This window comes from Diceros bicornis, chromosome 29 (genome assembly GCF_020826845.1).
Source record: "Diceros bicornis minor isolate mBicDic1 chromosome 29, mDicBic1.mat.cur, whole genome shotgun sequence".
Classification (NCBI taxonomy): domain Eukaryota; kingdom Metazoa; phylum Chordata; class Mammalia; order Perissodactyla; family Rhinocerotidae; genus Diceros; species Diceros bicornis.
In genome coordinates, this window is record NC_080768.1 from 41,233,999 (window position 1) to 41,256,980 (window position 22,982).

At 40.9% G+C, this 22,982-nt stretch overlaps 1 protein-coding gene across 6 annotated transcripts in view; it reads left to right on the plus strand.

Moving 5' to 3' along the window:
- The window catches only part of PSD3 (pleckstrin and Sec7 domain containing 3), a 535,293-nt gene that overhangs the window by 360,017 nt on the left and 152,294 nt on the right, over positions 1-22,982 (plus strand). The window contains exon 1 of one of the 6 annotated variants that reach the window (XM_058525354.1): positions 9,250-9,544. The exons of the other annotated variants lie outside the window; for them this stretch is intronic. Coding sequence (XP_058381337.1) covers positions 9,386-9,544 — 159 coding nt within the window. The 5' untranslated portion in view covers positions 9,250-9,385. Of the gene's footprint in view, positions 1-9,249; positions 9,545-22,982 lie in introns of those variants that run through there. 6 annotated transcript variants of the gene reach the window in all.

Below are 22,982 nucleotides of genomic sequence, written 5' to 3' on the forward strand. Positions count from 1 at the left end.
GCCAGCAGGCCGGCCCCTCAGGTCCCTTTTTAATGCTATTTGTCTTAGATTCTCTGTTTCCATTTATTGATTCCTCTTACATAAGAATACGTATTGGATTGTTTTTCATATCTAAGAGTTAGTAATATGTATTGGGGGATGCTATAAATTTCTCCCACACACTTGGCCAGCTCTAAGGATCCCTTGAACAAGCACTGCTAACTTGAAAACCACTTCATTTATCACAATAACTTTAACTTACTATCTAAGTAAGAAGTGAAGGAAGCTCTCATCTAGAAAAGTAACCTCACTTTTTAATTTGTTAATTCGGGTTCTGTAGAATGTTTTCTCCAGAGACTTGGGAGCACTGTAGTGGTGGAGACAGACCATCAGAGATGGCTGGGGGTTGGGGGTATGGTGGGACCGGTGGGTAGGTGTGTAAGGCACAGGGAACGGCATGTTTTATTGATGATTATTTACTATGTGGTGGTTCAGGCATAAACAGTACCAGGATCTTCTAAATCTTTGTTACTGAAACAAAGGTCTGGCTTGGTTACTTTATTGTTTCATGAAACTTGGGCAGGAGTACTTTCAGATCTCAAAATCACAAGTCTTCCAGAGCATCAGGATCTAGCTTTACTACCCAATGATCACAAATCCGTCACTTACATCTCAGGTGCTCTGTTAAGTTCCTCACCTGTGTTTTCTCTTCACCATCTCCCACAGTGTCATTTGTGAGAGTCAAGATTCTTGGCTACACAAATAATGGAAACTGACCCTCCATAACTTAAGGGTGAAAGGAATGTATTGGAAGGTCATCAGGTAGCTCACAAAATGGAGGGGGAGGCTATTTGACTCATAGTAGGAAAATAGGCTCCAACCAAGGCAGGCTAACAGCAGAGGAAATGCCAAGTTGCGTCCATGGGAAAGGTATGGTTAGGGCCCTGCAGCTGCCACCACTGCTGTAACAGGGATGCTCCATCACTGACCCTGTGTCTTTATGGCACTCTCTTGAGAGCGTCAAGTGGCCAAGCTTAGTCACGTGGCCTTTGCTGCCAGCTTACAGGGACAGGGACTATCCCTCCCCCAACCTCTGGCACACAGTGGGGGTTTCCCCTAAGGTAGGAAGTTGTTCTTGATGAGTAGCCTCAAATCAGCATATGTCCATTGAGTCATGTTTCCCTGTTTTTTATTGAGATTTAGAAAATTTAAGTAACTTTCCCAAAGTTATACATCCAGTCAGTGACAAAGCCGAGATGTGACCACAGGTCTGTTTGGTTCATAGTCATTGTATTTTACCACCACCTTAAGTGCTATTAACCTCGTAGAAGCCACAGTTATGGTCTTGGCCACATTGAAATTTGGATAAGGCAGAGAGTATTAAATAGAAATCTGTTGGTTTTGTTTAGTTGGTTGGTTTTTTTGAAGGTTGCACATTTCCAGCTAGTCTGGTTCCATGGAAACCCTACAGATGTTGTTAAGGGCTCATTTGGGGGGTAGCAGTAATATAACCAGCAGGTTGGGAGAAATGTGTTTGAAACAGCCCTGTCTCCTCCAAACTTCAAAAAGCCTCGCTCAGTTTGAGAAGTTAATTATCTGATACCCTGTGACATGTGTAGTCTAGCCTTTACCTATTTCAGAATGGACTAGACTTCTGAATTTGCTCCAAGATTTTTCTAAACCCTTCAAGAGTTTACTTGAGGGTGAGCTGGTGCCAGTCCAAACTCCCACCTTGACCGTCTTCCCTGGAAATGGCCTTGGGAAGCCCAGAACACAGCGCTGGTATTACAGGAATTGTATTGTTCCTAACTCTCTGTGCTCCATTCTTTTCTTTGATTGGAATTTTGAGGAGACCTTGCTGAGTGAGAAGTTAAAATAATACCTATGTAGTCTGGGCAGTTTGGTTTACTGTCATTTTGAGAATGAAAGCCGAGGATAAGTTTGGAAAAAGAAAATGTCCCCAAATAAACAGTTTTTGCAGCTCTTTTTGTGACTGACATAACCAGTGCTACTGCTCTTATGCTACAGTTGCTTAGACTGTTTCCTCTCTTTCCTCTTCATCCTTCAGATCCCATCTCAGCGTCACTTCCTGCTTTCCTCAGGGAAGCCTTCCTAGACTTCTTAAGACCAGGTCAGAACCTGTTGGAGCTTCTCAGAGTACCTCGTGCTGCCCCTCGTAGCAGTGGCACAGTTACTATTTTACATTTGCTTGTGGGATTATTTGATTATTTACTAATTAATGATTCTTTGATTCCTGTCTATCTCAATGTAAGTTCAATGGGAGCAGGAATCTGTCTCGTGTTGTTTAATATTCTGTTCCTAGTGCCTAACAGTGAATGAGGGAAATGGCAGCGGTGACAGAATGAGACAGGTGTTCTGTCCGTGGCACTGCAGAGTTTACGGGTGCTCTTATGGAGCACCAGGTGGCGACCGTTTATGGTGAAATTAAATATGACTTGAAATTAGTAAGAACTGATAGAAACTGGTAAGTAAGTGTCCCAAACTACCAAGCAAACTGATCAAAGAAATGGAAAATGAAATTTTGTGGTTTCAGAGGACTTTCTGGTACGTGAAAGTACGGCTTTCTACGTACAAATCATCTTCTTTGGGAAAAAATGCAAGTTAGATCATGGACTTTGGTTGGTGTTGTTTCTTACTCAGAGAATGGTTTGTCTTTGGTGTGAATCTCCTCAAGGGTGGCGACCTTTGACTGTTTTGTTTCTTCCTGGACACTGTGCCCGGCGTGCGTCAGACACTTAGGGAACACTTGTTGAATTGACACCAAATGTTACCAAGAGATTGTTATGGGTGGGCTTATTGTATTAGCTTCTGGAACAGAATATTTTCTCAGCACTTACCATCCCCTCTGTAATTACTGATTTACTAACTGGAAGAACAGCTTTTGGGGCTCTGAAATGATACTGTTTCTGTATTTGTATTTTGTATGTATTTTCGACTAGGATGAAGAATACCTTCTTGATGCACAGAAGGAAGAATTTATGGTTTCTCAAGTATACATGACAGATTTTTCTACCCCTCCAGAGGGCCTAGTAACTTCAAGACAAGATTTTGTTTCTTTTTCATGTGGTAGTTTGAAAAGGTCTGAGCTGAACGTGACAATGTCAGTTAAACAGAATTATGTCTTACGAACACACAGATGCAGTCTTCATTCTGTATTTCCTGTACTTCTAAATAGGAAATCTGAGATATGCCCCTTTCTAAACATCTTACATGACTAGATTTGGTTTATGAGGGGAAAATGATGTTTTTTTCAAGTTTGAAACTATTTCACGCTTACAGGGTGTTTTTTTTCCCCTCAAGAATGTTATTTAATTTTAAATGTAAGAAGGTTCTATTTAAAGATTTTTTCCTCATCCTTTTGCTTTGTATGTTTGAGGAACAGATGGAACTAAAGCGTGTGATAGTACAGGCAAGCCTGGGGATGCTAGAGCGAGGTAGCATGTCCTCACAGGTTGACAATTAAAGGTTTTGACTTCCAACTGAAGACAGTGAGTGTTCATTAAAATTGGGCTTAATTTAAATTCTAGATAATGACTTATGAACCAAAGAAATTCGTAGCCCTATTGCTAGACAAAACTTTTCACTTTTTGTCCAGCTGAGATGGCTAAAGATCAGCATTATCAGACCTCTACGGAAACTGTCAGTGGACAAAGGCAAGAGGCTGTGAAACTTGCTCATTAGGCTGGGATTGAAGCATAAAGGGACCAGAGAGCAGGTCCAGTGTCTTTTCTGGGAGAAATTGTCTGCATCCTATTTTGGAAAGTAGTCTGTGAGGTGTGTCCAATCTATTAAAGTGGTAGGTTGGTGACACATGGCCACAGGGTTCCCGTTCAGACTCATAACACAGATGTCAGGCAGGGGAGCCTACCTGAGGTCTATGGGGCTGGGCTACCTGGGGATCAGGATCTAGTCCGGGGGTGTAGAGCACTAGGAGAATCCAGGCTGCCACCATCTGCTGGGGTCAAAATGGGTCCCCAGACGAGAAAAGGATCAGCTGAGAAAGCCTGGAAGAAGGCGGGAAAAATAAAGCAAGGATATGCTTTTATCTAATTCATCTATTTTTATTATTTAAAAGCATTTGTTGTTTTTATTTACTCTCAATGACTATAGTAGAGTAGATACTGTTCTCTAGAGGGTTAACTCTTTTGCAGTCATGTCGCTGCATGGAAAGGACTAGTACCCAGAGAATGGAAGGATACATCCATACCTCACGCCTGCACGTCAGGGACAGAAGCTGTCACATATTTTTTTGGATCCCAAGACTGTTCCTAAGCTATTGGTAGAGCTGATTTTTCAAGTCTGCAGCTATTATATGAGTGGCTGGCCTTCACTTCACTTCTGAATCAGTCTCCCCATATTGAATTTTCCATTTCGAGGTAACCATTTAAAGCCTTATTGCAGTCTGAAAAGATGTGTGGCCATGAATGTTTAGCTTTCAAGAAGCAAATAGCATAGGAGAAAAACAACGTCTATTGGAAGTTAGGAAACCTGGGCACAAGTCTCAGTTCTGTCACTGATTAGTTGTGAGATCCTGGACAAGTCACTTCATGTTTCTGAGTCTCAGGAAACTTCATCTATAAAATGAAGAGATTGAAGGTGATTCTTTTCTAATGTCCTTCTAACTCTACCAATCAGGTTAAGTCTAGATGGGTCACCTAGAAAAGAAATCACTCACTGACGCCTTTATGACAGTAGCACCAACCTCTTGACGATGTTGGGCCATGTGACAATCATGGCCAGAAAGCCTCAGCGAGCCCCTGACCTCTGTCTCCCTGGTCAGCAGAGTGTCCCTTAACTCTGTTTCCCACAAGCCGGTGTGATCTAAAGAACCCAGGGAGAGCCACGAGAGCTTTGCACATTAAGTGACTGGTGCATCCACCATTCTGTTCTGAAAAAAACAGAAGCTGGTTTTTCTCGCCACCTCACGCCTCTCTCTCCTCCCCAGCGCTCCCTGTGTTATGTTAATTGCACCTCTGGACAGTTGTGTTTAGAATTCGTTACCACTTGGGCTTCTCTCCAGAGTTCATAACTCAGTCTTCAGCTTTTCCTGCTAATGGTTCCATGACATTTTCTTAGAAAGGAAGGAAGCATCTGTCTAGATACCATTGATGTTCTCCTGTCTATTTCATTTGGGGTTTGCAGCTCTTCAGTTCATTGGTATCCCAAAGGTATTCACCATTATAATTATGGCAATAGAATTTCCTGTTTTTTCTACCCCCACCCCCAACTGAATGTGAGCTGCCTAAAGTTAGGGGCCTTATTGTACAGGTGTTGTATATATCCCCAGCACCTGGAACCTAGTAGGCACACATGAACAATGTATTAAATTGAATTAATTTCTCTGGGACTCTGCCTCTTGAGAGATTTAGAGCGTTTTTCTGTTGACCGTGAACTGGGACACTTGTTGGAAGCCTTTTTAGGGCATATGTACTAAATTGCCTTCAGTCAGAGAAAGCATCAGAAGATCAAGTACCGATTCCCAGCCTTCCAGTTAATTTAATTTGCATAATTAAATTTCTCCTACAATTTCTATTTTATATGGAAGTCACCTTATTTTCGGCTAAAGCTTTATGGAAAGTTATTTTGTACTTTTAACCAGCTGCTGCTCTCCAGGAGGCCTATCTTTATTTTACGGTAAGGGGGCTTTCTATGTGCAGGCTGGCTAACGGCTAAAAACGATCAAGCCCTTCCAGAGCAGGATGGAGTAGGACGGGGCCGTCCAATATGTCTTTGAAGGGAATATTTCATACTGAATCTATTTGTGAATCCCGTATGTACCTAACACTATGACTGTGGGTGATTTGAAGTTAATGTAGGAGGAGGAAAATAAGACTTGTTCAGAAAACCATATTGTTTAAATGTTATTTAAGATCTGGTATATTGCAGGCATAGTCACTGCATCTTTATTTATGGTAGTAAAGATTGTAATCTAAATGTCCAATAATAAGACCTTGATAACATATGATAAATCTATGCACTGGAATACTATGCAGCTATTAACAAGAGTGAGGTAGCTTTATGTGTGCTGATGTAGAATGATCGTGATGATAAGGCAGAAAAGCAAGAAACAAAGAATATAGATTATGCTGTCATTTATAGCCCATAAGAAGAGAAAGGACACACATACAGTGTGCATGGATGGATTCTCTCTTGAAGGAGGCTTAAGAAACTGGTAGTAGTGCTTGTAGCAGTGCTTGTTTCTGGGCAGAGGGACTGGGAAACTGATGTGGGAAGGAAATTTAATTTCACTCCATGCTGTTTTGTACCATTAGGAAAGAAATTCATTGTGTATTAACCGTATTCATTTTTCAGAAAAATTATGCTGAATTTTCTTAAAAAGAAGGTTAATGACGTGAAATACAGTAGAGAAGGGAAGCTTCCTGTACATTTGGGAGTTTGTTTATTTGACAAATAGTCATTGAGCTCCTGCTGTCCACCAGATACTGGTGTAGGCTCTGTGGTGCAGATGGCTTCAGACAGCAGTGCGTGCCGGGAAGACGAGGGAGCAGTTCTGATGGAGAAGGACTGGGCCAGGTGGAGGGTGGGGGCTATTTTAGGAGGGCTGGCCAGAGAAAGCCCCTTGGAAAAGGTGACATTCGAGCTGAACCCTGAATGATGAGAAGCTAGCTATATGGAGGACTGGAATAGAGCAGCAGGCTTCCAGGCAGGAGGACAGCACATGGGGAGTAATTCTGGAAAGCTCCAGAAGGGAGGCGAGCTCGTGTTTCACGTGCAGGTTGAGTGGAAGCTACAGTCCAATATATTAACGGGGAATGAAGAGAAAGGCCTGACTGAAAGAGACAGTGGTATTGGGAAGTAGTGGGGATCAAGTTGAGGTTGGTAGGATGAGGCCAGAGCACCAAGGGGCCCTGAGTGCTAGGTGTCCTGCCAGCTTCTTCACACACCTCTTGAGGACATACTCAGGTATGTTATAGGCATCCTCTGTTGTTACTTCTTAGACTACTGGAGGCATCGTGTGCTTGCCTTCTCTGTCCAGATATAAGTTTGATTGGAACAGAGAATATAGGGAGGGGCAGAGGAAGCCTTTTCTTTCCCTGACTTGCAGAAAGGTTCATTCCAGGCTTAGAAAGTAAAGGACAACGTAAACAGCCCTAGTCTGCAGAAGACAGTGTGGTTTGTGGCATGGCCTAGAATGAGGATTGGAATGCTGCCTCTGTCATAGCCTTCTGAACTCACTTCTCTCATCTGTCAAGTGGGACTGTAATATTTACTCAGCCCACCTCATGACATCGTCCAGTTGAGAATCGAAATGAGGTAACACATGTTACTTCTGTAAGGTATAAGGTGTTAAACAGATGAAAATTGTAATTGGTAATGATATTACAGGAATAATAAGGCCAGTTGAGCAGTCTTTGCGTAAAGAAAACATATTTGGGTAAAGATAGCATATTTCTGCTAAACTTCCCAGAAACCAAGTTGTAGATCAGATTCCATTTCTGTACTGGCTAGCACATAGTTTTCATTCTTTTTATGTAAACTTTTTGGTGGAGAAAAGGAAATTAAATTCATCAGGAGATGTATTCTAACTCCTCATTATGGTGACTGGCAAATATCCAAAAGACGTGTTCTTTTGAACCAGTGCTCTGTATTTATAACCACCCTGAGGCAGGATCTTATGTCTCTTACCCAGTACTTTTTGAATTTTTATCTTGGCTCTGCTCTTAGTTTCTTCGTGTGTTCTAACTCAGGCTTACTTGTGTTCAATGGAGATATTTGCCTATAGAATCATCATATGCTTAAGTTAGAATTATGCATATTCTAAATGATAAACTTTATCATAATATTAGAGTACACCACTTTTTATGTCTTTGGAACATGCTTTGTAAAGTATAAAGTCACTACAGAATTTTTTTAAAAATTTACTTTAAAGGACAGTTACTCAGTAGCTTCAAATTACCTGGGAAGAGAGGAAAATTTACCTCAGAGTAGCCAAAATGATGTCATAGACTGTAAACTCAATGTATTCCTAAAGAAGAGGAGAAACCTATTTATTATTTTTAGACAAAAGTCTGCAAAGATTAGTTAATGTCTTCGTTTTGCTTATAGCAGAGTTGAAGCATCAGGTCCTTCTGAGGTAGGAGATGGAGAGGGACGGAGTCTAGAGGAGGGCGGGAGGAAGCCCCTGCTGTACGGGGGAAACAAAACCCCAAGCCCATATACTAGACTCAGTTTGTCATCCTGAGTCATCAAAGAAAAGGTCAGACTTGAGGAGTGGGATCGGTTGAGGCAGCACCCTCTTCCCAAATTGGCATTTTACAGCCTGCTTTTAAATGTTGTTATTTATATCATCACTAAAACCTCTTTTATCTAGAGGCTTTTGTGGCTGACCCTCTCTGCCCCTGGGATGCCAGATAAGTGAGGCATTGCAATCCTGAGTATTATACTCCACACTAACTTCATGCATCAGGAACTAACATTATCTGGTCTTCTAATGATCTCCAATTTGTGATTCTTGCTTGGAAGGTTGCATGTGTTCTTGTAATACTGACAGAGCATTTATAGCTCTTGGAAAAGCTTCTTGCTCCTTATTGATCAGAGTTGGCTTTATTGATCTCACTCTAAGCCATATTTAAAGTTAACATGTGCTAACTGACCAATTTTTTTTTAACTTTTCGGTATGATAGGGAGGTAGCATACCATCTTTATTCTGGATTTCTCATGTGAGCTGACACAATTCCTGTTTAAATATCTGGCTGTAGGAGTCTAGGGTCATAAGACACTGAATTCTTCAGAAAGCAATATAATTGGAATGTGTGGCCTGGAACAGGAGAGAGAGGAAAGTAAATGACCATTGTCTGCCTTTGTGGCTCCTTCCTTTTACTAGCCTGTAATTGATGGAGCCTTTTGATGCCCATCGGTAATTTTTTTTTCCTTTTGGGAATTTCTCTCTGTTTCCACCCCACATGGTACCTAACAGATTACTTGAGACCTATTTGTGGTATCTCTATTTTGTTGTTGACATTAATGAGCTTGCTTCACAATATCACAAGAGAAATAGTGTTGCTATTTGGAATGTTAATGAATTGCTTGCCTGGCCAGTTGCCATTTGTTCCAGTGTGTGAATGTGTGTGTGTGTGTGTGTGTGTGTGTGTGTGTAAAAGAGAGACGAGTAGGAGGGGTGGGATTGCATTTTTTTCCTCTTCGCAGCCAGTGACGTGAGCCGTGCCTGGAACAATCAGACTCGCTGTGAACAGGGTAGTTGAAGATGCTGGGGGAGGCTGCCTGGTGTTTCTTAAGCTAATGCGGATCAGGCACTCCGAGCTGCTCAGGCACAACCCACAGAGTTCCTCCAGCATTCGAGTCTTGCAGCAGTTGGAAAGTGCCTTTTTATTTCTGCAAACCTCTTCTCCAGTCAACCTTCAAAATGATTGGCGTGAACAGTGTTCAGAGTACCAGCAAGGTGCGGGTGAGGACCTCAGGTTCCGTGAAATACTCCCGGGAGGATTCTATCCGGCGGCAGTCCCACCGGTCAAAGTCGATGAAAATTTCCAACTCCTCCGAGTTTTCTGCTAAGGAGACCAAGGTAAAGAAATACCCTATTAAACCACATTGACAGTCATATGTTAGGTTAACACAATTTGATACAGTCTCTGGCAGCGTCTGATGTGCAATGACAGACTGAGAAATGAGAAAATGAGGTGTATAAAATGGCTCTAAGATAATCAGGTGAGATCAGGTGAAGGGATGGTATCTGAACTCCAGACACACAGATGGCTATGGCGTGGGTCAGTTTTGTGAAGAGCCAGTTTGTGGAAGAGGAGGGTGAAGCAGTGCTCAAAATGAGATGATTGTGGGAAAGTGCTGGTTGGCAAATTGATCTCGTTTTCAGTCTTGGAAAGGTTGCCTTGACAAATGATTTGTCAGTGCAGTGTATTTTTAGAACATCAGGAATACAGAGACTGTGTATGATTTTATCGTTCAGTTAATTTCTCTTGCCCTCCCTCCCCTGCTCTCCCCCAAATATGTGGAGCTGATGGACAGTAGTGACCTGGTCCTATAATACTACGTGCATGTCTTGTTCAGAGTCATTAGCCTCAGGTGTATATAATTGGGAAGAATTTCTTCTTTCATGTTCCTCACATGTGTGCTGATGCTGTACTGCCATTAACCACTTGTCTTTTTGTGACTGTCTGTGGGATAATATAGTCTCTGTTTGTATGAAATGTGAGGAGAGAGATTAAGTCGTGAAATGGGCATTTACTACATGCAACATATACTTGAGATGCTTCCCACCACCATCTGTGTGAGCAGGGTACTCAGAAACACTCCCACTCCACAGGTTTAAAAATGGAATAATAGAATCATAGGATCACAGAACTCTAGGGCTGGAGATGTAGATGATTATGATGGAGATTCAGAGGTTTGATAATGTGTAGAAGAAGCTTCAGGAGTTGGTTCTCATTGTCATTTCAGTCTTCTCAAGGGTTATGTATCCAGACCTGCTGAGAGTGACATTAGGCTTTCACCCTCCGAGTCCCTTTCTATGACATTTACGTTATTGAAAGACTTTGGTAATAACAAGTTCTCCTCAAAATATGGCAGGGGTAGCGGGAAGGGGGCAAAATACCTTAGTGTGACTTTAAGAAACATGTTGGCTTCCTATCCACCCCCTTAGATTATGACACAGTGGGATTTAACCCCATCAATCATTAGCAAATTTTCTAGCTAGAATGTCTTCAGATGTAGCTCTGTCCTCCACAGTATTTTTTAAAAAGCTGTAGCTTTAGGGAGAAACATGTGTCTTCACAGTCCTATTAATGTGACCTGCATGGGGATGTATTGGTTTCTGCTGAAACTGTTCTGAGAGCCCATGTGGTGTGATGACTGCTGTCTCCTGCTGAGACAGACCTGGATGGCTTATTACATTGTTAAATAACTCAATGTATGTAGGCATGTATGTGATTCTCAACGTGGCTCTAAAATTGGCTTTTATTAAGAGCGCTAAGAAGCATCTTCAGATTTTGTTTTAATGTGGATTATACCCACAGTATGCAGTCAAAGCCATAAAGGAAATTAACAGTTGATCATCAACTACTACCAATCTCAATGATAATTTCAATGATAATTTAAGCATTGTAATAATAGTCTATTCACCCAGAGTTGTGGTTGTCTACTGTAATGCTGAAATCTAGCATAGATGCCAAATGAAAAGACTCTCTATCTACTATCTTCTCTGTTACACAGCACAGGCTCTCTTATTTAATACACATCTATGCAAGAGAAAGGCAAGCATTTTTTTTGAAACATTGCAAGGAGTGAACAGTATAAAAGACCCCTGGTAGAATTGTAATCAGTAGGCCATCAATGGTACTTTGGAGGTTGTAGTCAGTTTTTTTTTTAATTATTTTTTGGGGGGCATATGTGGTCTCTAAGTTCTGGAGTGTGTAGTCAAGAATGTATCCAGGGCCGGCCCCGTGGCTTTGCGGTTAAGTGCGCGCGCTCTGCTACTGGCGGCCCGGGTTCAGATCCCGGGCGCGCACCGACGCACCGCTTCCCCGGCCATGCCGAGGCCGTGTCCCACATACAGCAACTAGAAGGATGGGATGTGCAACTATGACATACAGCTATCTGCTGGGGCTTTGGGGAAGAAAAGGGAGGAGGATTGGCAATAGATGTTAGCTCAGAGCTGGTCTTCCTCAGCAAAAAGAAGAGGATTAGCATGGATGTTAGCTCAGGGCTGATCTTCCTCACGAAAAAAAAAAAAAGAATGTATCCAAGTTCCCAGTATCTCACAGGAGATATATTTATAGGATTATGTAGTCTTTTAAAATTGAATACCAGAAGTGGCTGATAGAAAATCATGAGAATAGGAAATTAGATAGATTGGACTTAATCTTTCACTAACTATTTTTGAATGAAGTAAATTGAATAATACTGTAGGCTTGTACCCTAAATATAGTGAATTGAATTATATTATAATTCAGACATGTATAAATATATATCAACACATATACCTGTCCACAGTGTACACATTTTACTCCAGGGGTTAATAATGAGAATTCTCATTCAGCATTCTTATATCTACTGGTACTTTTTTAGCACTTAAAATCAAATCAGTGTTTCTTCCTGCTAATCATGTAAATAACACTTTTTGATTATCTAACTCTTCATCCAAAATGCAAGATGTCTAATCTAATGATTAGAAGAAAGGATAAGGTACTGTTAACTTGTGATGTGCTCCCGGGATTTAATTTTTATCACTCTGGAACTCGGGCTCTTTCTGGAATAGATGTAATAATTGTTGCCTTTTCAGAGAGTTGTAAGCTGTTGTATTCCTTGGAAGCTTTCATTTTTTCGTTTTTCTAACTTCTGTTTGGTTGTCCATTAAACACATAATAGTTTATTTAAATATTGATCCATCCGTAGTCCTCACTTTTTATCTGGTTTATTCATTTTTATTCTTCACTTGAAGCAGGTGTTAAAGGACTTCTGAAAGGATTTGATACTTTTGCCCTTGATTTTCACAAAATATCTTAAAAGCTTTCCTTGACCTAATCATTTTAAATTAAAAAAATTGAATTTTCTAATATTTTGTGATTCATATTGACGGTCTAAAGAATATTATTTATACTACTGAAACACAATCTACATGTTATTTTCTTTAAAACTCAATTGTCTGTGTGGCCTTTTTTTTTCTTCAAGATATTTTAAATCTTATTCTTTAAACCTCTGGATAGAGTGTGGCTTTGACCTTTTCTAGATAACCTTGTTTACATGAAATTCTGAAGCAGATAAAATGAGCAGGACACAAATGTCAATAGGTTTTAGAAGAATATTTATGCATTTTGTGGTGAACACATTTATTCTTAAAATGTATGAATTAGGTCTGACTTGGATGTAAGCTATTTATGAGTTTAGGGGCTGATACTGAAAGAGTGACCGCTGAGACCCCTGGCCAGGAGGGGGCAGTGCAGACCTTCCTGCGGCAGGCCCAGCTGCTTGCTCTGCCTTGGACAGAAGGAACATTTTGGAATCAATTTCCTAAAAGGTGAATACTCCGGAATTTGGTGTGTGCAGTATAAAAAGATGTTGATTAAATCTCAGTTCTGCCAAACATTTTCACATTTCTCCTTTGGATCTAGTTATACCTCAAATATAAATTATTTTGGTTGCTTAGTTTTTAACTTGAGTAAGTCAACTATAGGTTTAAAACATAAATCCGTAGAAGTTCATGTTGATAATGTAGGGGAGGAAGAAATTTTCCTCTACTCTTCTAGGTTCTGGCTGGTCTAAGAATTAAATTGACATGAAATAGAATAACAGGAGAAAGTCAAAGTTTAATAACATGTGCATGGGAGAAACCCAGGAAAACCGAATAACTCACCAAAATGGCCAAAGCCACCGTCCTAAATACCATCTTTAGTTAAAGACAGAAGAGGATGTTGGGGGTAGTGGTTTGGGACTTCAAAGGGGAGGAAGGCAATTCACGTGGAGATTGGAAAAGCAAATGTTTGGTAAACGAAAGTTTACCCTGCCTTGCAGAGACAGTGGGACATGGAGAGGACTTTGATCAAAGGGGACTTGCTAGGTTCCTCCCTGTCTAGAACACCTAGTTCATATTATATTATAGTTATCTGTGGTGAGAGCTCTTTCCTGGAACAGGCCTTCTATCTTAAATTCTTTTAGGGAGTTAGGGGGCACGTCAAAGTTTCTTCCCGAGTCTTTTGTTCTTAAAAATAATCAGCCCAGGGCCAGCCCCGTGGCTTGGCGGTTAAGTGCGAGCACTCCGCTGCTGGCGGCCTGGGTTCGGGGCCCGGGTTCGGATCCCGGGCGCGCACGGACGCACCGCTTCTCCAGCCATGCTGGGGCCGCGTCCCACATACAGCAACTAGAAGGACGTGCAGCTATGACATACAACTATCTACTGGGGCTTTGGGGAAAAAAAATAAATAAATAAAAATTATTAAAAAAAAAAAAAATCAGCCCCAAATAATCCTCAAGTTAAAGAGACACATTTTAGGGTGGCAGGTTCTGCTCCCCTACAATAATATAACTTTTTCCTTCCCTGTCTCTTGCCAAACTACATTATACATTATAGATGGGAGAAATCTTAACCCACTACTTTTGTTTCCTTATGTTGTTGTGGATGACTATAACATGCATGGTTGAATCTTTGAGGCATTTTTTGAAGAATAGTATGAGGCTAGAGATTAAACCAAGAATTCTCCAGTTGGTTATCATTCGGATTTAAATGAACTGTTTAAAGCTATTATTTAGTAGTATGGCAAAGAAACCCATTTCTCCAACAGTGAAATATCAGAGTAAAACCCCCAGTACTTTGGGAGATGTGAAATGAAAGCATTGGCCGTGTGCTCTCTGTGCCAGGGTGCTGCATCCTGGTGGCCTTGCCCGGGTTTTGCTCACTAATCAGCCATGTGTGCCTAGACAAGTCATTTTTCCTCCTGGAGACTCATCTGTAAAATGCAGGGGTTGATAAAATCATATCTTTGTTCTGAGCAATGTTAATTTTAGAACTCTTGCGGAGGTTGGTGGGGGTTATTTCCTCTGTAAAAGGAATCTAAAGACTGAGCTAGATTCAGGGAAGGTGAGTTTTATATATATTTTGAATAAAGCTCTTCCTGTGCTAGGAGATGTTAACCGTAAACATGTTAAAGAAAAATGGGAGTGCCTAATTCATTGCTTTGTAAAACATGTTGCAGTAAGTGGTGAAAGGCTCCATCAACTTTATTCTCTCCATTCTACATAGGCTTTGCTTGTTATTTCTTCAGCATTGTTAGATAAATGGTAATCATTTCTCCCTCTGTGAATCAAATCTATATACAAAGGAACCTTGAAGAAATCGTTACAATGCCCCTTTGCAACCTGAAGTTTTCCATGAGAGGTTTGCAGATTGTTGTCATTCTTTACTTGATGGCTTTTGTTCTTTAGACTCAGGCTAGAGCCTGGGAAGGAGATTCTGGTCATTGGGTCCTTTATGTCTGCCTATTCAAAAATGTGTATTTCATTTAATATGGGGGAAATGCTTAGTCATAATTTGAAGATTTTCCTGCAAATGTCTTTTTTATTCTTAAATTGAAGCAAAATATCTTTTAACCTCGTAAATTTATCCTTCAGCTGGATCCCTTCAGAAAGACAGTAGATTTAAATTATTGGAGTCAGAATATCAAGAACATCTCTCTGTACTAGTTATAACCCTGGCACATCAGAGTGTCAGGGAGGAGGTGTCTTGCACAAAGTGAGTCTGGTAGTGCAAAGATAAAAACAATCTTATCTCCAGAACTCCATTTTTATTTTATTCACTTGACTGTCTTCCCACTGCAGTCACTTCTTGTGTTCCAAGAAGTTGTGCTGTTTTCTCAGATATGATTCTGACAAACGAACACATTTTGATGTTATCTTTACGCAAGGGTCTTTTTACTTTTTATTTATTTATTTATTTTGTGAGGAAGATCAGCCCTGAGCTAACATCCATGCTAATCCTCCTCTTTTTGCTGAGGAAGACCAGCTCTGAGCTAACATCTATTGCCAATCCTCCATCCTTCCCCCCCCCCCAAAGCCCCAGTAGATAGTTGTCTGTCATAGTTGCACATCCTTCTAGTTGCTGTATGTGGGACGTGGCCTCAGCATGGCCGGAGAAGCGGTGCCTTGGTGCACGCCCGGGATCCGAACCTGGGCCGCCAGTAGCGGAGCGCGCACACTTAACCGCTAAGCCATGGGGCCGGCCCTATGCAAAGGATCTTAAGAAGAGACCTGATCCCTTCTAGAAAGTAGTTCTGCAGACTACTACATCATTATCAACAGCTGTTTAACCCTTTTAAGACTTGAGTCAGCCTTGCTGCAAAATAAAAGCTTTCACTACCTTTGGTTTTATTTTTAAATTATAAAGCGTACACAGTTATATTGGTTTTTGTTGTTGGGTTTGTTTTTTTTTTTGGATTCTTCTCCAACCCCTAGCTTCTCCCCTCCACTCCATCTTGCTTCTGAATTTTTCAGATCCTGCCAGTACTTTCACATAAATTAATACCTTTTTTTTTCAGAATGTGCAAATGATTATTTAGGATGTTGAGCAAACTGTGCTCCTCATGGGATGACATTTGTTGACCCTTGAATGTAATTAAAAGCAGATCTTCACTGTCACACTACCCATTTTCACTTGATTTGAAGTGCTGGTGGTATTATGCTTGGTTTGAGCATCTCTGCAATAACTCCCAGTGTCTTATTGTGTTCTTGCTCTGCTATACCTATGCCTTTGTATCTGAGCACATTCTTCCAATGACAGTGTCCTAGAGCAGAGGTTCAGAGCTTCCATGCAGTATTGGAACATTGTAAAGAAAATGCTGGTCCACACCATCATTCCTGGCAAGCTAGTATAATATGCTTGTCAGAATCAAGGGAAGGGAAAAAGAAAAATCTATGAAATGTTGTTAAGATGAGAGTTAAGGGAGAAAGAAATACTTGCATTTTTAAGATAGTCTTTGTTGAAGATCCAGGGAGGTTAGTAGCGTCATGATAACCTGAAGTTAACCTTCAGGAGCTCTTGTGTGGGAATATGCATGGCAACCAGATGTGCTGTATTGTCCAGGATGATGCCTTTCCTTTACTGCAGCCTCTTGTTAGATCACGCCTGGTTGCCTGGTTTAGAATTCAGGGGTTGCATTCAGTTTAGGGTCTAATAGGAGAGTTTTGAAGAATGTTTTTTATTTACTTATCCATAAGTAAATGATGATGCAGAGACCATGAGTAGCTGGGCAAGGTAGCTCCTCCTCAGTAATTTATCATGGGAGTTGCTCTTCTATGTTTGATTTTAATTAAGATTTTTGAGCATTATCTTATCTTTCAAGCAGATCACTTTTCATTACTTTTTAAAAATCCGGTGTACCACGTTCTAATGGTACAACATTTAGTGTACTGTTTGTGCACACAGGTCATCTGATTTCAGTGGAATTTGGTTTTCTAAGTAGATTACTTAGAATGCTTCATGTTGAAATTTTTAAGAAAGTGCTGGCTGAGGCCCTCTCTTCATAGCCTGACTCATCTCATGACATGACGCTGGTTGTAGCCTGCAGTTAAATGTTAGAATGTGAGACCGTACCCAAGGCAGCTGGAGATATCAGTATACTTGTTATCACCATTTTCAAATCTGGCAAGCCAAGTTTTTATTTGATTCCAGTAAATCAAATAAGATTATATAGTTATCCCAGACATGATAATCTCCTTCTTGCACCTGAGTGCAATTTAGTGGGGTCAGCTTCAGCTCTACAACTGAGAACTCCACTGGGGCATGCCAAGGTGTTTACAGCAAGCAGCAGGGCCTTCTCTAGACCCTGGAGCCCAGCAGCTCATGACAAGGGAATGAATTCCTATAGAGCTTCTTATTAGAGTTTTCTGCTAAGACTTCCCAGCATAAGTAAACCAGAAGGGTTGGGGTCTACTTAACTAGCTAGACCTAATAGGCGGACAGGTACAAGGAAGTGCTTTGAGAGAAGCAGCCCTTTCCTGTCACTTACAGGAACTGATAAAGTACTAGTAAATGCTGATTTATGACAGTTCTCTTCCTCAGAACACTTTTTTAAAAACAGGTAAAATAGAAAGGCTCTCCAGAATACTTTTATTATGATTGGACATTATTTTGAGGGGATTTTTGTATGCCTCATCAACCCCCTGCTGTGATTTCTGAGGCCATGATTAAAGAGGTATTTATTTGCTGCAAAAGCATAACTCTTGGGGCCAGCCCTGTGGCTTAGTGGTTAAGTGCGCGCACTCTGCTACTGGCGGCCCGGGTTCGGATCCCAGGCGTGCACCGAAGCACCGCTTCTCTGGCCATGCTGAGGCCACGTCCCACATACAGCAACTAGTAGGATGTGCAACTATGACATGCAACTATCTACTGGGGCTTTGGGGGGAAAAAAAAAAGGAGGAGGATTGGCAATAGATGTTAGCTCAGAGCCGGTCTGTCTCAGCAAAAAGAGGAGGATTGGCATGGATGTTAGCTCAGGGCTGATACTCCTCACAAAAAAAAAAAAAAAAGCATAACTCTTAAAGTTTAAGATAACAACATGCTTTTATCTCTATGCCTTCGTAAACCCTCTGAAATGACAGTAGAACTCATAGATCTTCAAGGACACAGAGAACGTGACAGGATGCCCTCAAGATGCCAAGAAAACCTGCAAGATGAAAAGCATATAGACTTGTTAACTGTTTTAGCACCCCAGGGAAAGCTGGAACCCAAGTGCCTGCAGACCTGGAAGCCAAAGAGAGAGGGCGCTGATTTTCCCCACAAAACACAGGAAAGGCCTGGGAGTTGGAGGCACTGGCTACCTCTGAAAGCAGCGGGCCAAAGCAGAAAGATCCCTTTAAAGCTTCTAAAATTAGTAACAGGAACCTCTAGGTGCCCTTCCCTGCTTTGTATGGCCAAGGGACCTTGTTTCCCCATCTTCTGCAACTCCTCTCTGGGGAGATTAATCCAGAGCCTTTTGACTTAGGAAATCAGGCTCAGTTGAGGCCAGTAGTGAGATTCCCACATTGAAAATAGCGGGATTAAGTGAAAAGTACACACATTTCACAGTGGGCAGTCTCTTGCCTCTCTCCTCACCCATGTACCTTTTGTCAGTTACGTGAAGAAGAGAAGGCATGATGTCCAGTAAACAGGAAATCTACAGCAGAGAGGCAGAGGCCATCCACAGGATTATGGTAAAGGGGAGCCCTAGGACAGCAGCTATGCAGGAGACAGAAAACAGCCAGTTTAGATTAGAGTGGGTGAACAGAGGATGCCAAGGATGCTCCCAACAGTGTCACTGAGAGAATGCGTGAAGCGTTGGGCCATATGGAGAGGGATTCTCATTTCTGTTGGAGAGTGTGGAGATGAATTAGAGATAGGCTCTTAGAAAACAAAGCAAACAACAATGAAATGAGGTTATGATTAACTCTAGGGAAAACAAAAAGTTCACAAAAAAGCAAATTTAGCATAGTGCACACACAGCTCAGGAATGAATTATAGCTACAGTCATAATACTATAGGCATTGAAAATTGATGTACCTCTAAATTGTGATTGTGATATAATTTTAGTGTAAGGACTGAGGATGGGAGAGGGGAGAGAGCAAGAGCGAGCTGTGTGTGTGTGCGTGCGCGCGTGCGTGTGTGTGTGTGAGAGAGAAGAGAGCTAAGTGCTCTGCTCTTTTTCTAGAGTTCCACGGTTGAAAGTCAATAGTTTATATTGAAAATAGAAAAACCAAAAGGAAGTTGAAAGAGGTGACTTCTGGGCAGCAAGAATCAGAAGTAGATCAAGGGGTTGTTATATTCATTATATGCCTTTTAGTAATTTTTGATTATAAAAATGATATACATGTATTGCCTTGATAAAAGCAAGGAAAATAGAGAGCATATATCTGTAGGTACGTATGAGACTGGAATAATTTTCAGTGACTGCAATGGTTTATGTATCTTAATTAACTTTGTGTTTAGTAAACACCGAATAACAGAGACTTCTTTTTAAAAATTAGCCTTTTTCCAAGGCACTGTATTCTAGCAGTTAAGACACCAAGAGCGTGTTCTGCTGCTGGTTGCTGTTCAAATTTTCAGTCTATAGTGAAAATGTTAGTGAAAGACTGGTCTTTTCTTGGGAAACAGTCCTTTATTTTGAGATTGTCATTGTTACTTATTTTTATGGAATGATGGCAATAGTAGATAGTGTTTTGTTTATTTCCTCACTTGGCAAAATGAAAAACTGGCAATTCTATGTGGGTTCCCAAACCTCTTTTGAAAATTTTCCTGTTTATGAAATCCAAAAGCCTGGTAGCCACTGGATTAGATTATTTAATTTGGCTGTATTGACTGTTTTGGATAAAATCTATTTCCATTTGGTTTGTCTTCGTTGCTTTGTCTAATGCTTGGAAATGATGGAAAATAAATGGCATGCCTGGTGTTCTCTCTAAATGTCACAGTCCCCCAGGGATCATTTTTTTTTTTTTTTTTTTTTTGGTGAGGAGATCAGCCCTGAGCTAACATCCGCCAATCCTCCTCTTTTTTTTTTGCTGAGGAAGACGGCCCTGGGCTAACATCTGTGCCCATCTTCCTCCACTTTATATGGGACGCCGCCACAGCATGGTTTACCAAGCAGTGCGTCGGTGCGCGCCCGGGATCCGAACCAGCGAACCCCGGGCCGCCGCAGCGGAGCGCGCGCACTTAACCGCTTGCGCCACCGGGCCGGCCCCTCCCAGGGATCATTTTTTACAAGCCATTTATAAAAAGATCTCGGCATGTTACCCAGCAAACAGTTTTTTAACTGTGTACATTAAATTTATCATCATGTCCATAATCATTAAATATAATTGATCATTTTTCTCTGGTAGTTAAAAAATACTGCACATAATTTACAAGGTTAGTTGGAATTTATGTTTTCCTTAAGTTCTAAAATTATGAAGCATCTTTTATTATGGTGTGTGCCTGCCACTTCAAAACAAATAAGGCTTACCAACAAGAGGGTCTAACAGCAGATTATGGCAAGTACAATCCAAAATCCTCTTTGAAAATATTGGTTATTGTTGTATTTTTCAAAAGCATGGCTTAGCTGTCCAAATCCAGACAAGTTTTTGGTAAGTAAATTACAGTGCCAGAGGATTAGGGTAGAGAATTAAAAGCAAAATCAGGAAATGACACTAAATGAACACAATGAATTTGGAAATCATGGTGTTTTACACTGGTCAGAGAATAGTTTCATATGCTGGGGAATACTTTGAAACTTAATGTTAAGTCATATGGAAGAAGGCAATGATTCACTAAGACCATAATTACACTAACTTTCCCCAAGCTCTCAGGCTTTAAGGATTGCAACATTAAATCAAATCTACATAATATTTTTCGACACTAGTTTTTAAACTAGTGGTTTGAAGATGAGAGTCCTTTCAGAATACATGTTGCAATCTTCCCATCTATATACTTCAATGAGAATACCTCTTCTGCCTGGGATACACATCCTCTTCCTGGATGGTTTTGATGTAGTCATGGCAAGTCCATTTGGGGAAGGACAAAGAAGAAAGTGTAAAGTTGTGAATAAAAACATGGGCTCTGGAGTCAGATAATCCTGTGTCTGAGTTCCCACTTTGCCACTGACTAATAACTGTCACTCTAGGATAGAGTTTGCTAGATTTAGCACATAAAAATACAGAACACCCAGTTAAATTTGGATTTCAGATAAATAATGAATAAGGTTTAGTATAAATATGTCTCATGCAAAATTTGGGGGCATACTTATGCTAAAAAAAAAGTTATTCATTGTTTATCTAAAGTTCACATTTAACTGGGCATTCTGCATTTGATCTGGCAGCCTACAACCTGCAGCAAGTAGCAATCTGCCTAATCCCCAACTTTGAGGCCAGTGGAGTAAATCATGCTTAATTCATAGGTTGTAGAGGGTTAAATTAAATAATGAGAATAAGCGCTCAGCCCAGAGCCCGGCATGTAGTAGCACTCAAAAAATGTCAGCCGTGTGGAGGGTGTTCTTTCACTTGTCGTACATCCGGCCTGGCATCTCCTAAAACAGACACTGCTCCAGCTGTGAAATGGTGTGAGACAGCCAGGCTGCAGTTCTGTGCCAAGTTCTAAGATCCTTGAGAGAATAGTACAGTAGTCTGAGTGGTCAGCGACTGTGTACTCTTGTCCTTCCAAATTTTGGAGGGAAAATTATATAGCGGGGGCTAGCTCGTGTACCAGGAAGAGGAGACAGAAAGTGAATTTTTTCCTTTTTTTAAGGAAAAAATTAAAAAAGCCTTTGGAATCAAACTGCCTATGATTCCTTTTTGAGATCTGGCACTTGATAATACTTTACTTAACCTATCTGCACCCCATTTCCTCATCTGTAAAATGGGAATAATGCCCATGGGTGGTGGTGAAGAGTAAATCAGGTAATACATGTGCAGCCTTAGGAACAGATCATGGCACTTGTTAACTGCTCAGTAAAAGTTAGTTGTTGGCATAATTTATTCATGATGCCAAACGGCCAGTTTGATTCAAAATAAGTGATTCTCCCCATGCCCAGCATATGACTGGCATGGCATATTGATTGGCTAAGGGGAATGGAATGGGTGGATTCTGGATGTTTAAGTTCAAGTGTTCTGTAAATTCTGAGGCGGACAGGAGTAGACTGGCTGTAACAACAGTAGTACCTTTTATTTGTGTGTCATTTTACAGAGTACAAGTGTTTTCCTAGTGATGGTTTCATTTCATCTTCAGGATTCTGTGAGGTAGGTGTTGTTAAACTGTCTTTACGATGACGTAATCAAAGATTAGTGTTAGTGACCTAAGGGCACACAGCTGATGGAAGAGGCAGGTTTGATGCAAGTCTACTGATTTCTAGTCCATTGTTCTTTTTTCTATGTTTGGTACCTCCCATCATAATTGCAGTATTAGAGTCATTATCACTGAGGTCCTTGTCTTCTCAACGTTTTTTGAAAACACGTGCTATGGTCAAGACAATTTATGAGGCATTGTGAGTACTAAAGAGAGGCAGAAGATGTGATCACATGTAAGGAGTTTAAAATCTACCATCTAGATTCTTAGTTGGAGAAGTAATGCATGCATGGTGTGGTAAACCTTTAAATAATATAGACGATTATACATTGAAAATTCTCTCTCCCACCCATTCCCCCAGTTGCCCTCTCCAAAGGCAGTCACTGTCAATGGTTTCTTCTGTATCCTTTCAGAAACATTCTTTCTATGTGTGCAAATATACATAGTCATGCATTGCTTAACTATAGGGATGTGTTCTGAGAAATGCATTGTTAGGCAATTTTTCGTCGTGCGAACATCATCGAGTGTACTTACACAAACTTAGATGCTATAGCCTACTACACAGCTAGAGTATATGGTACTCATCTTATGGTGGTCCATCGTTGACTGAAACGTCGTCATACGCCACATGGCTGTATACACACACACACACACATTTTTTTCACAAGATGGAAACATATCAAACATTATTTTGTACCTTACCTTTTTTCCTTTC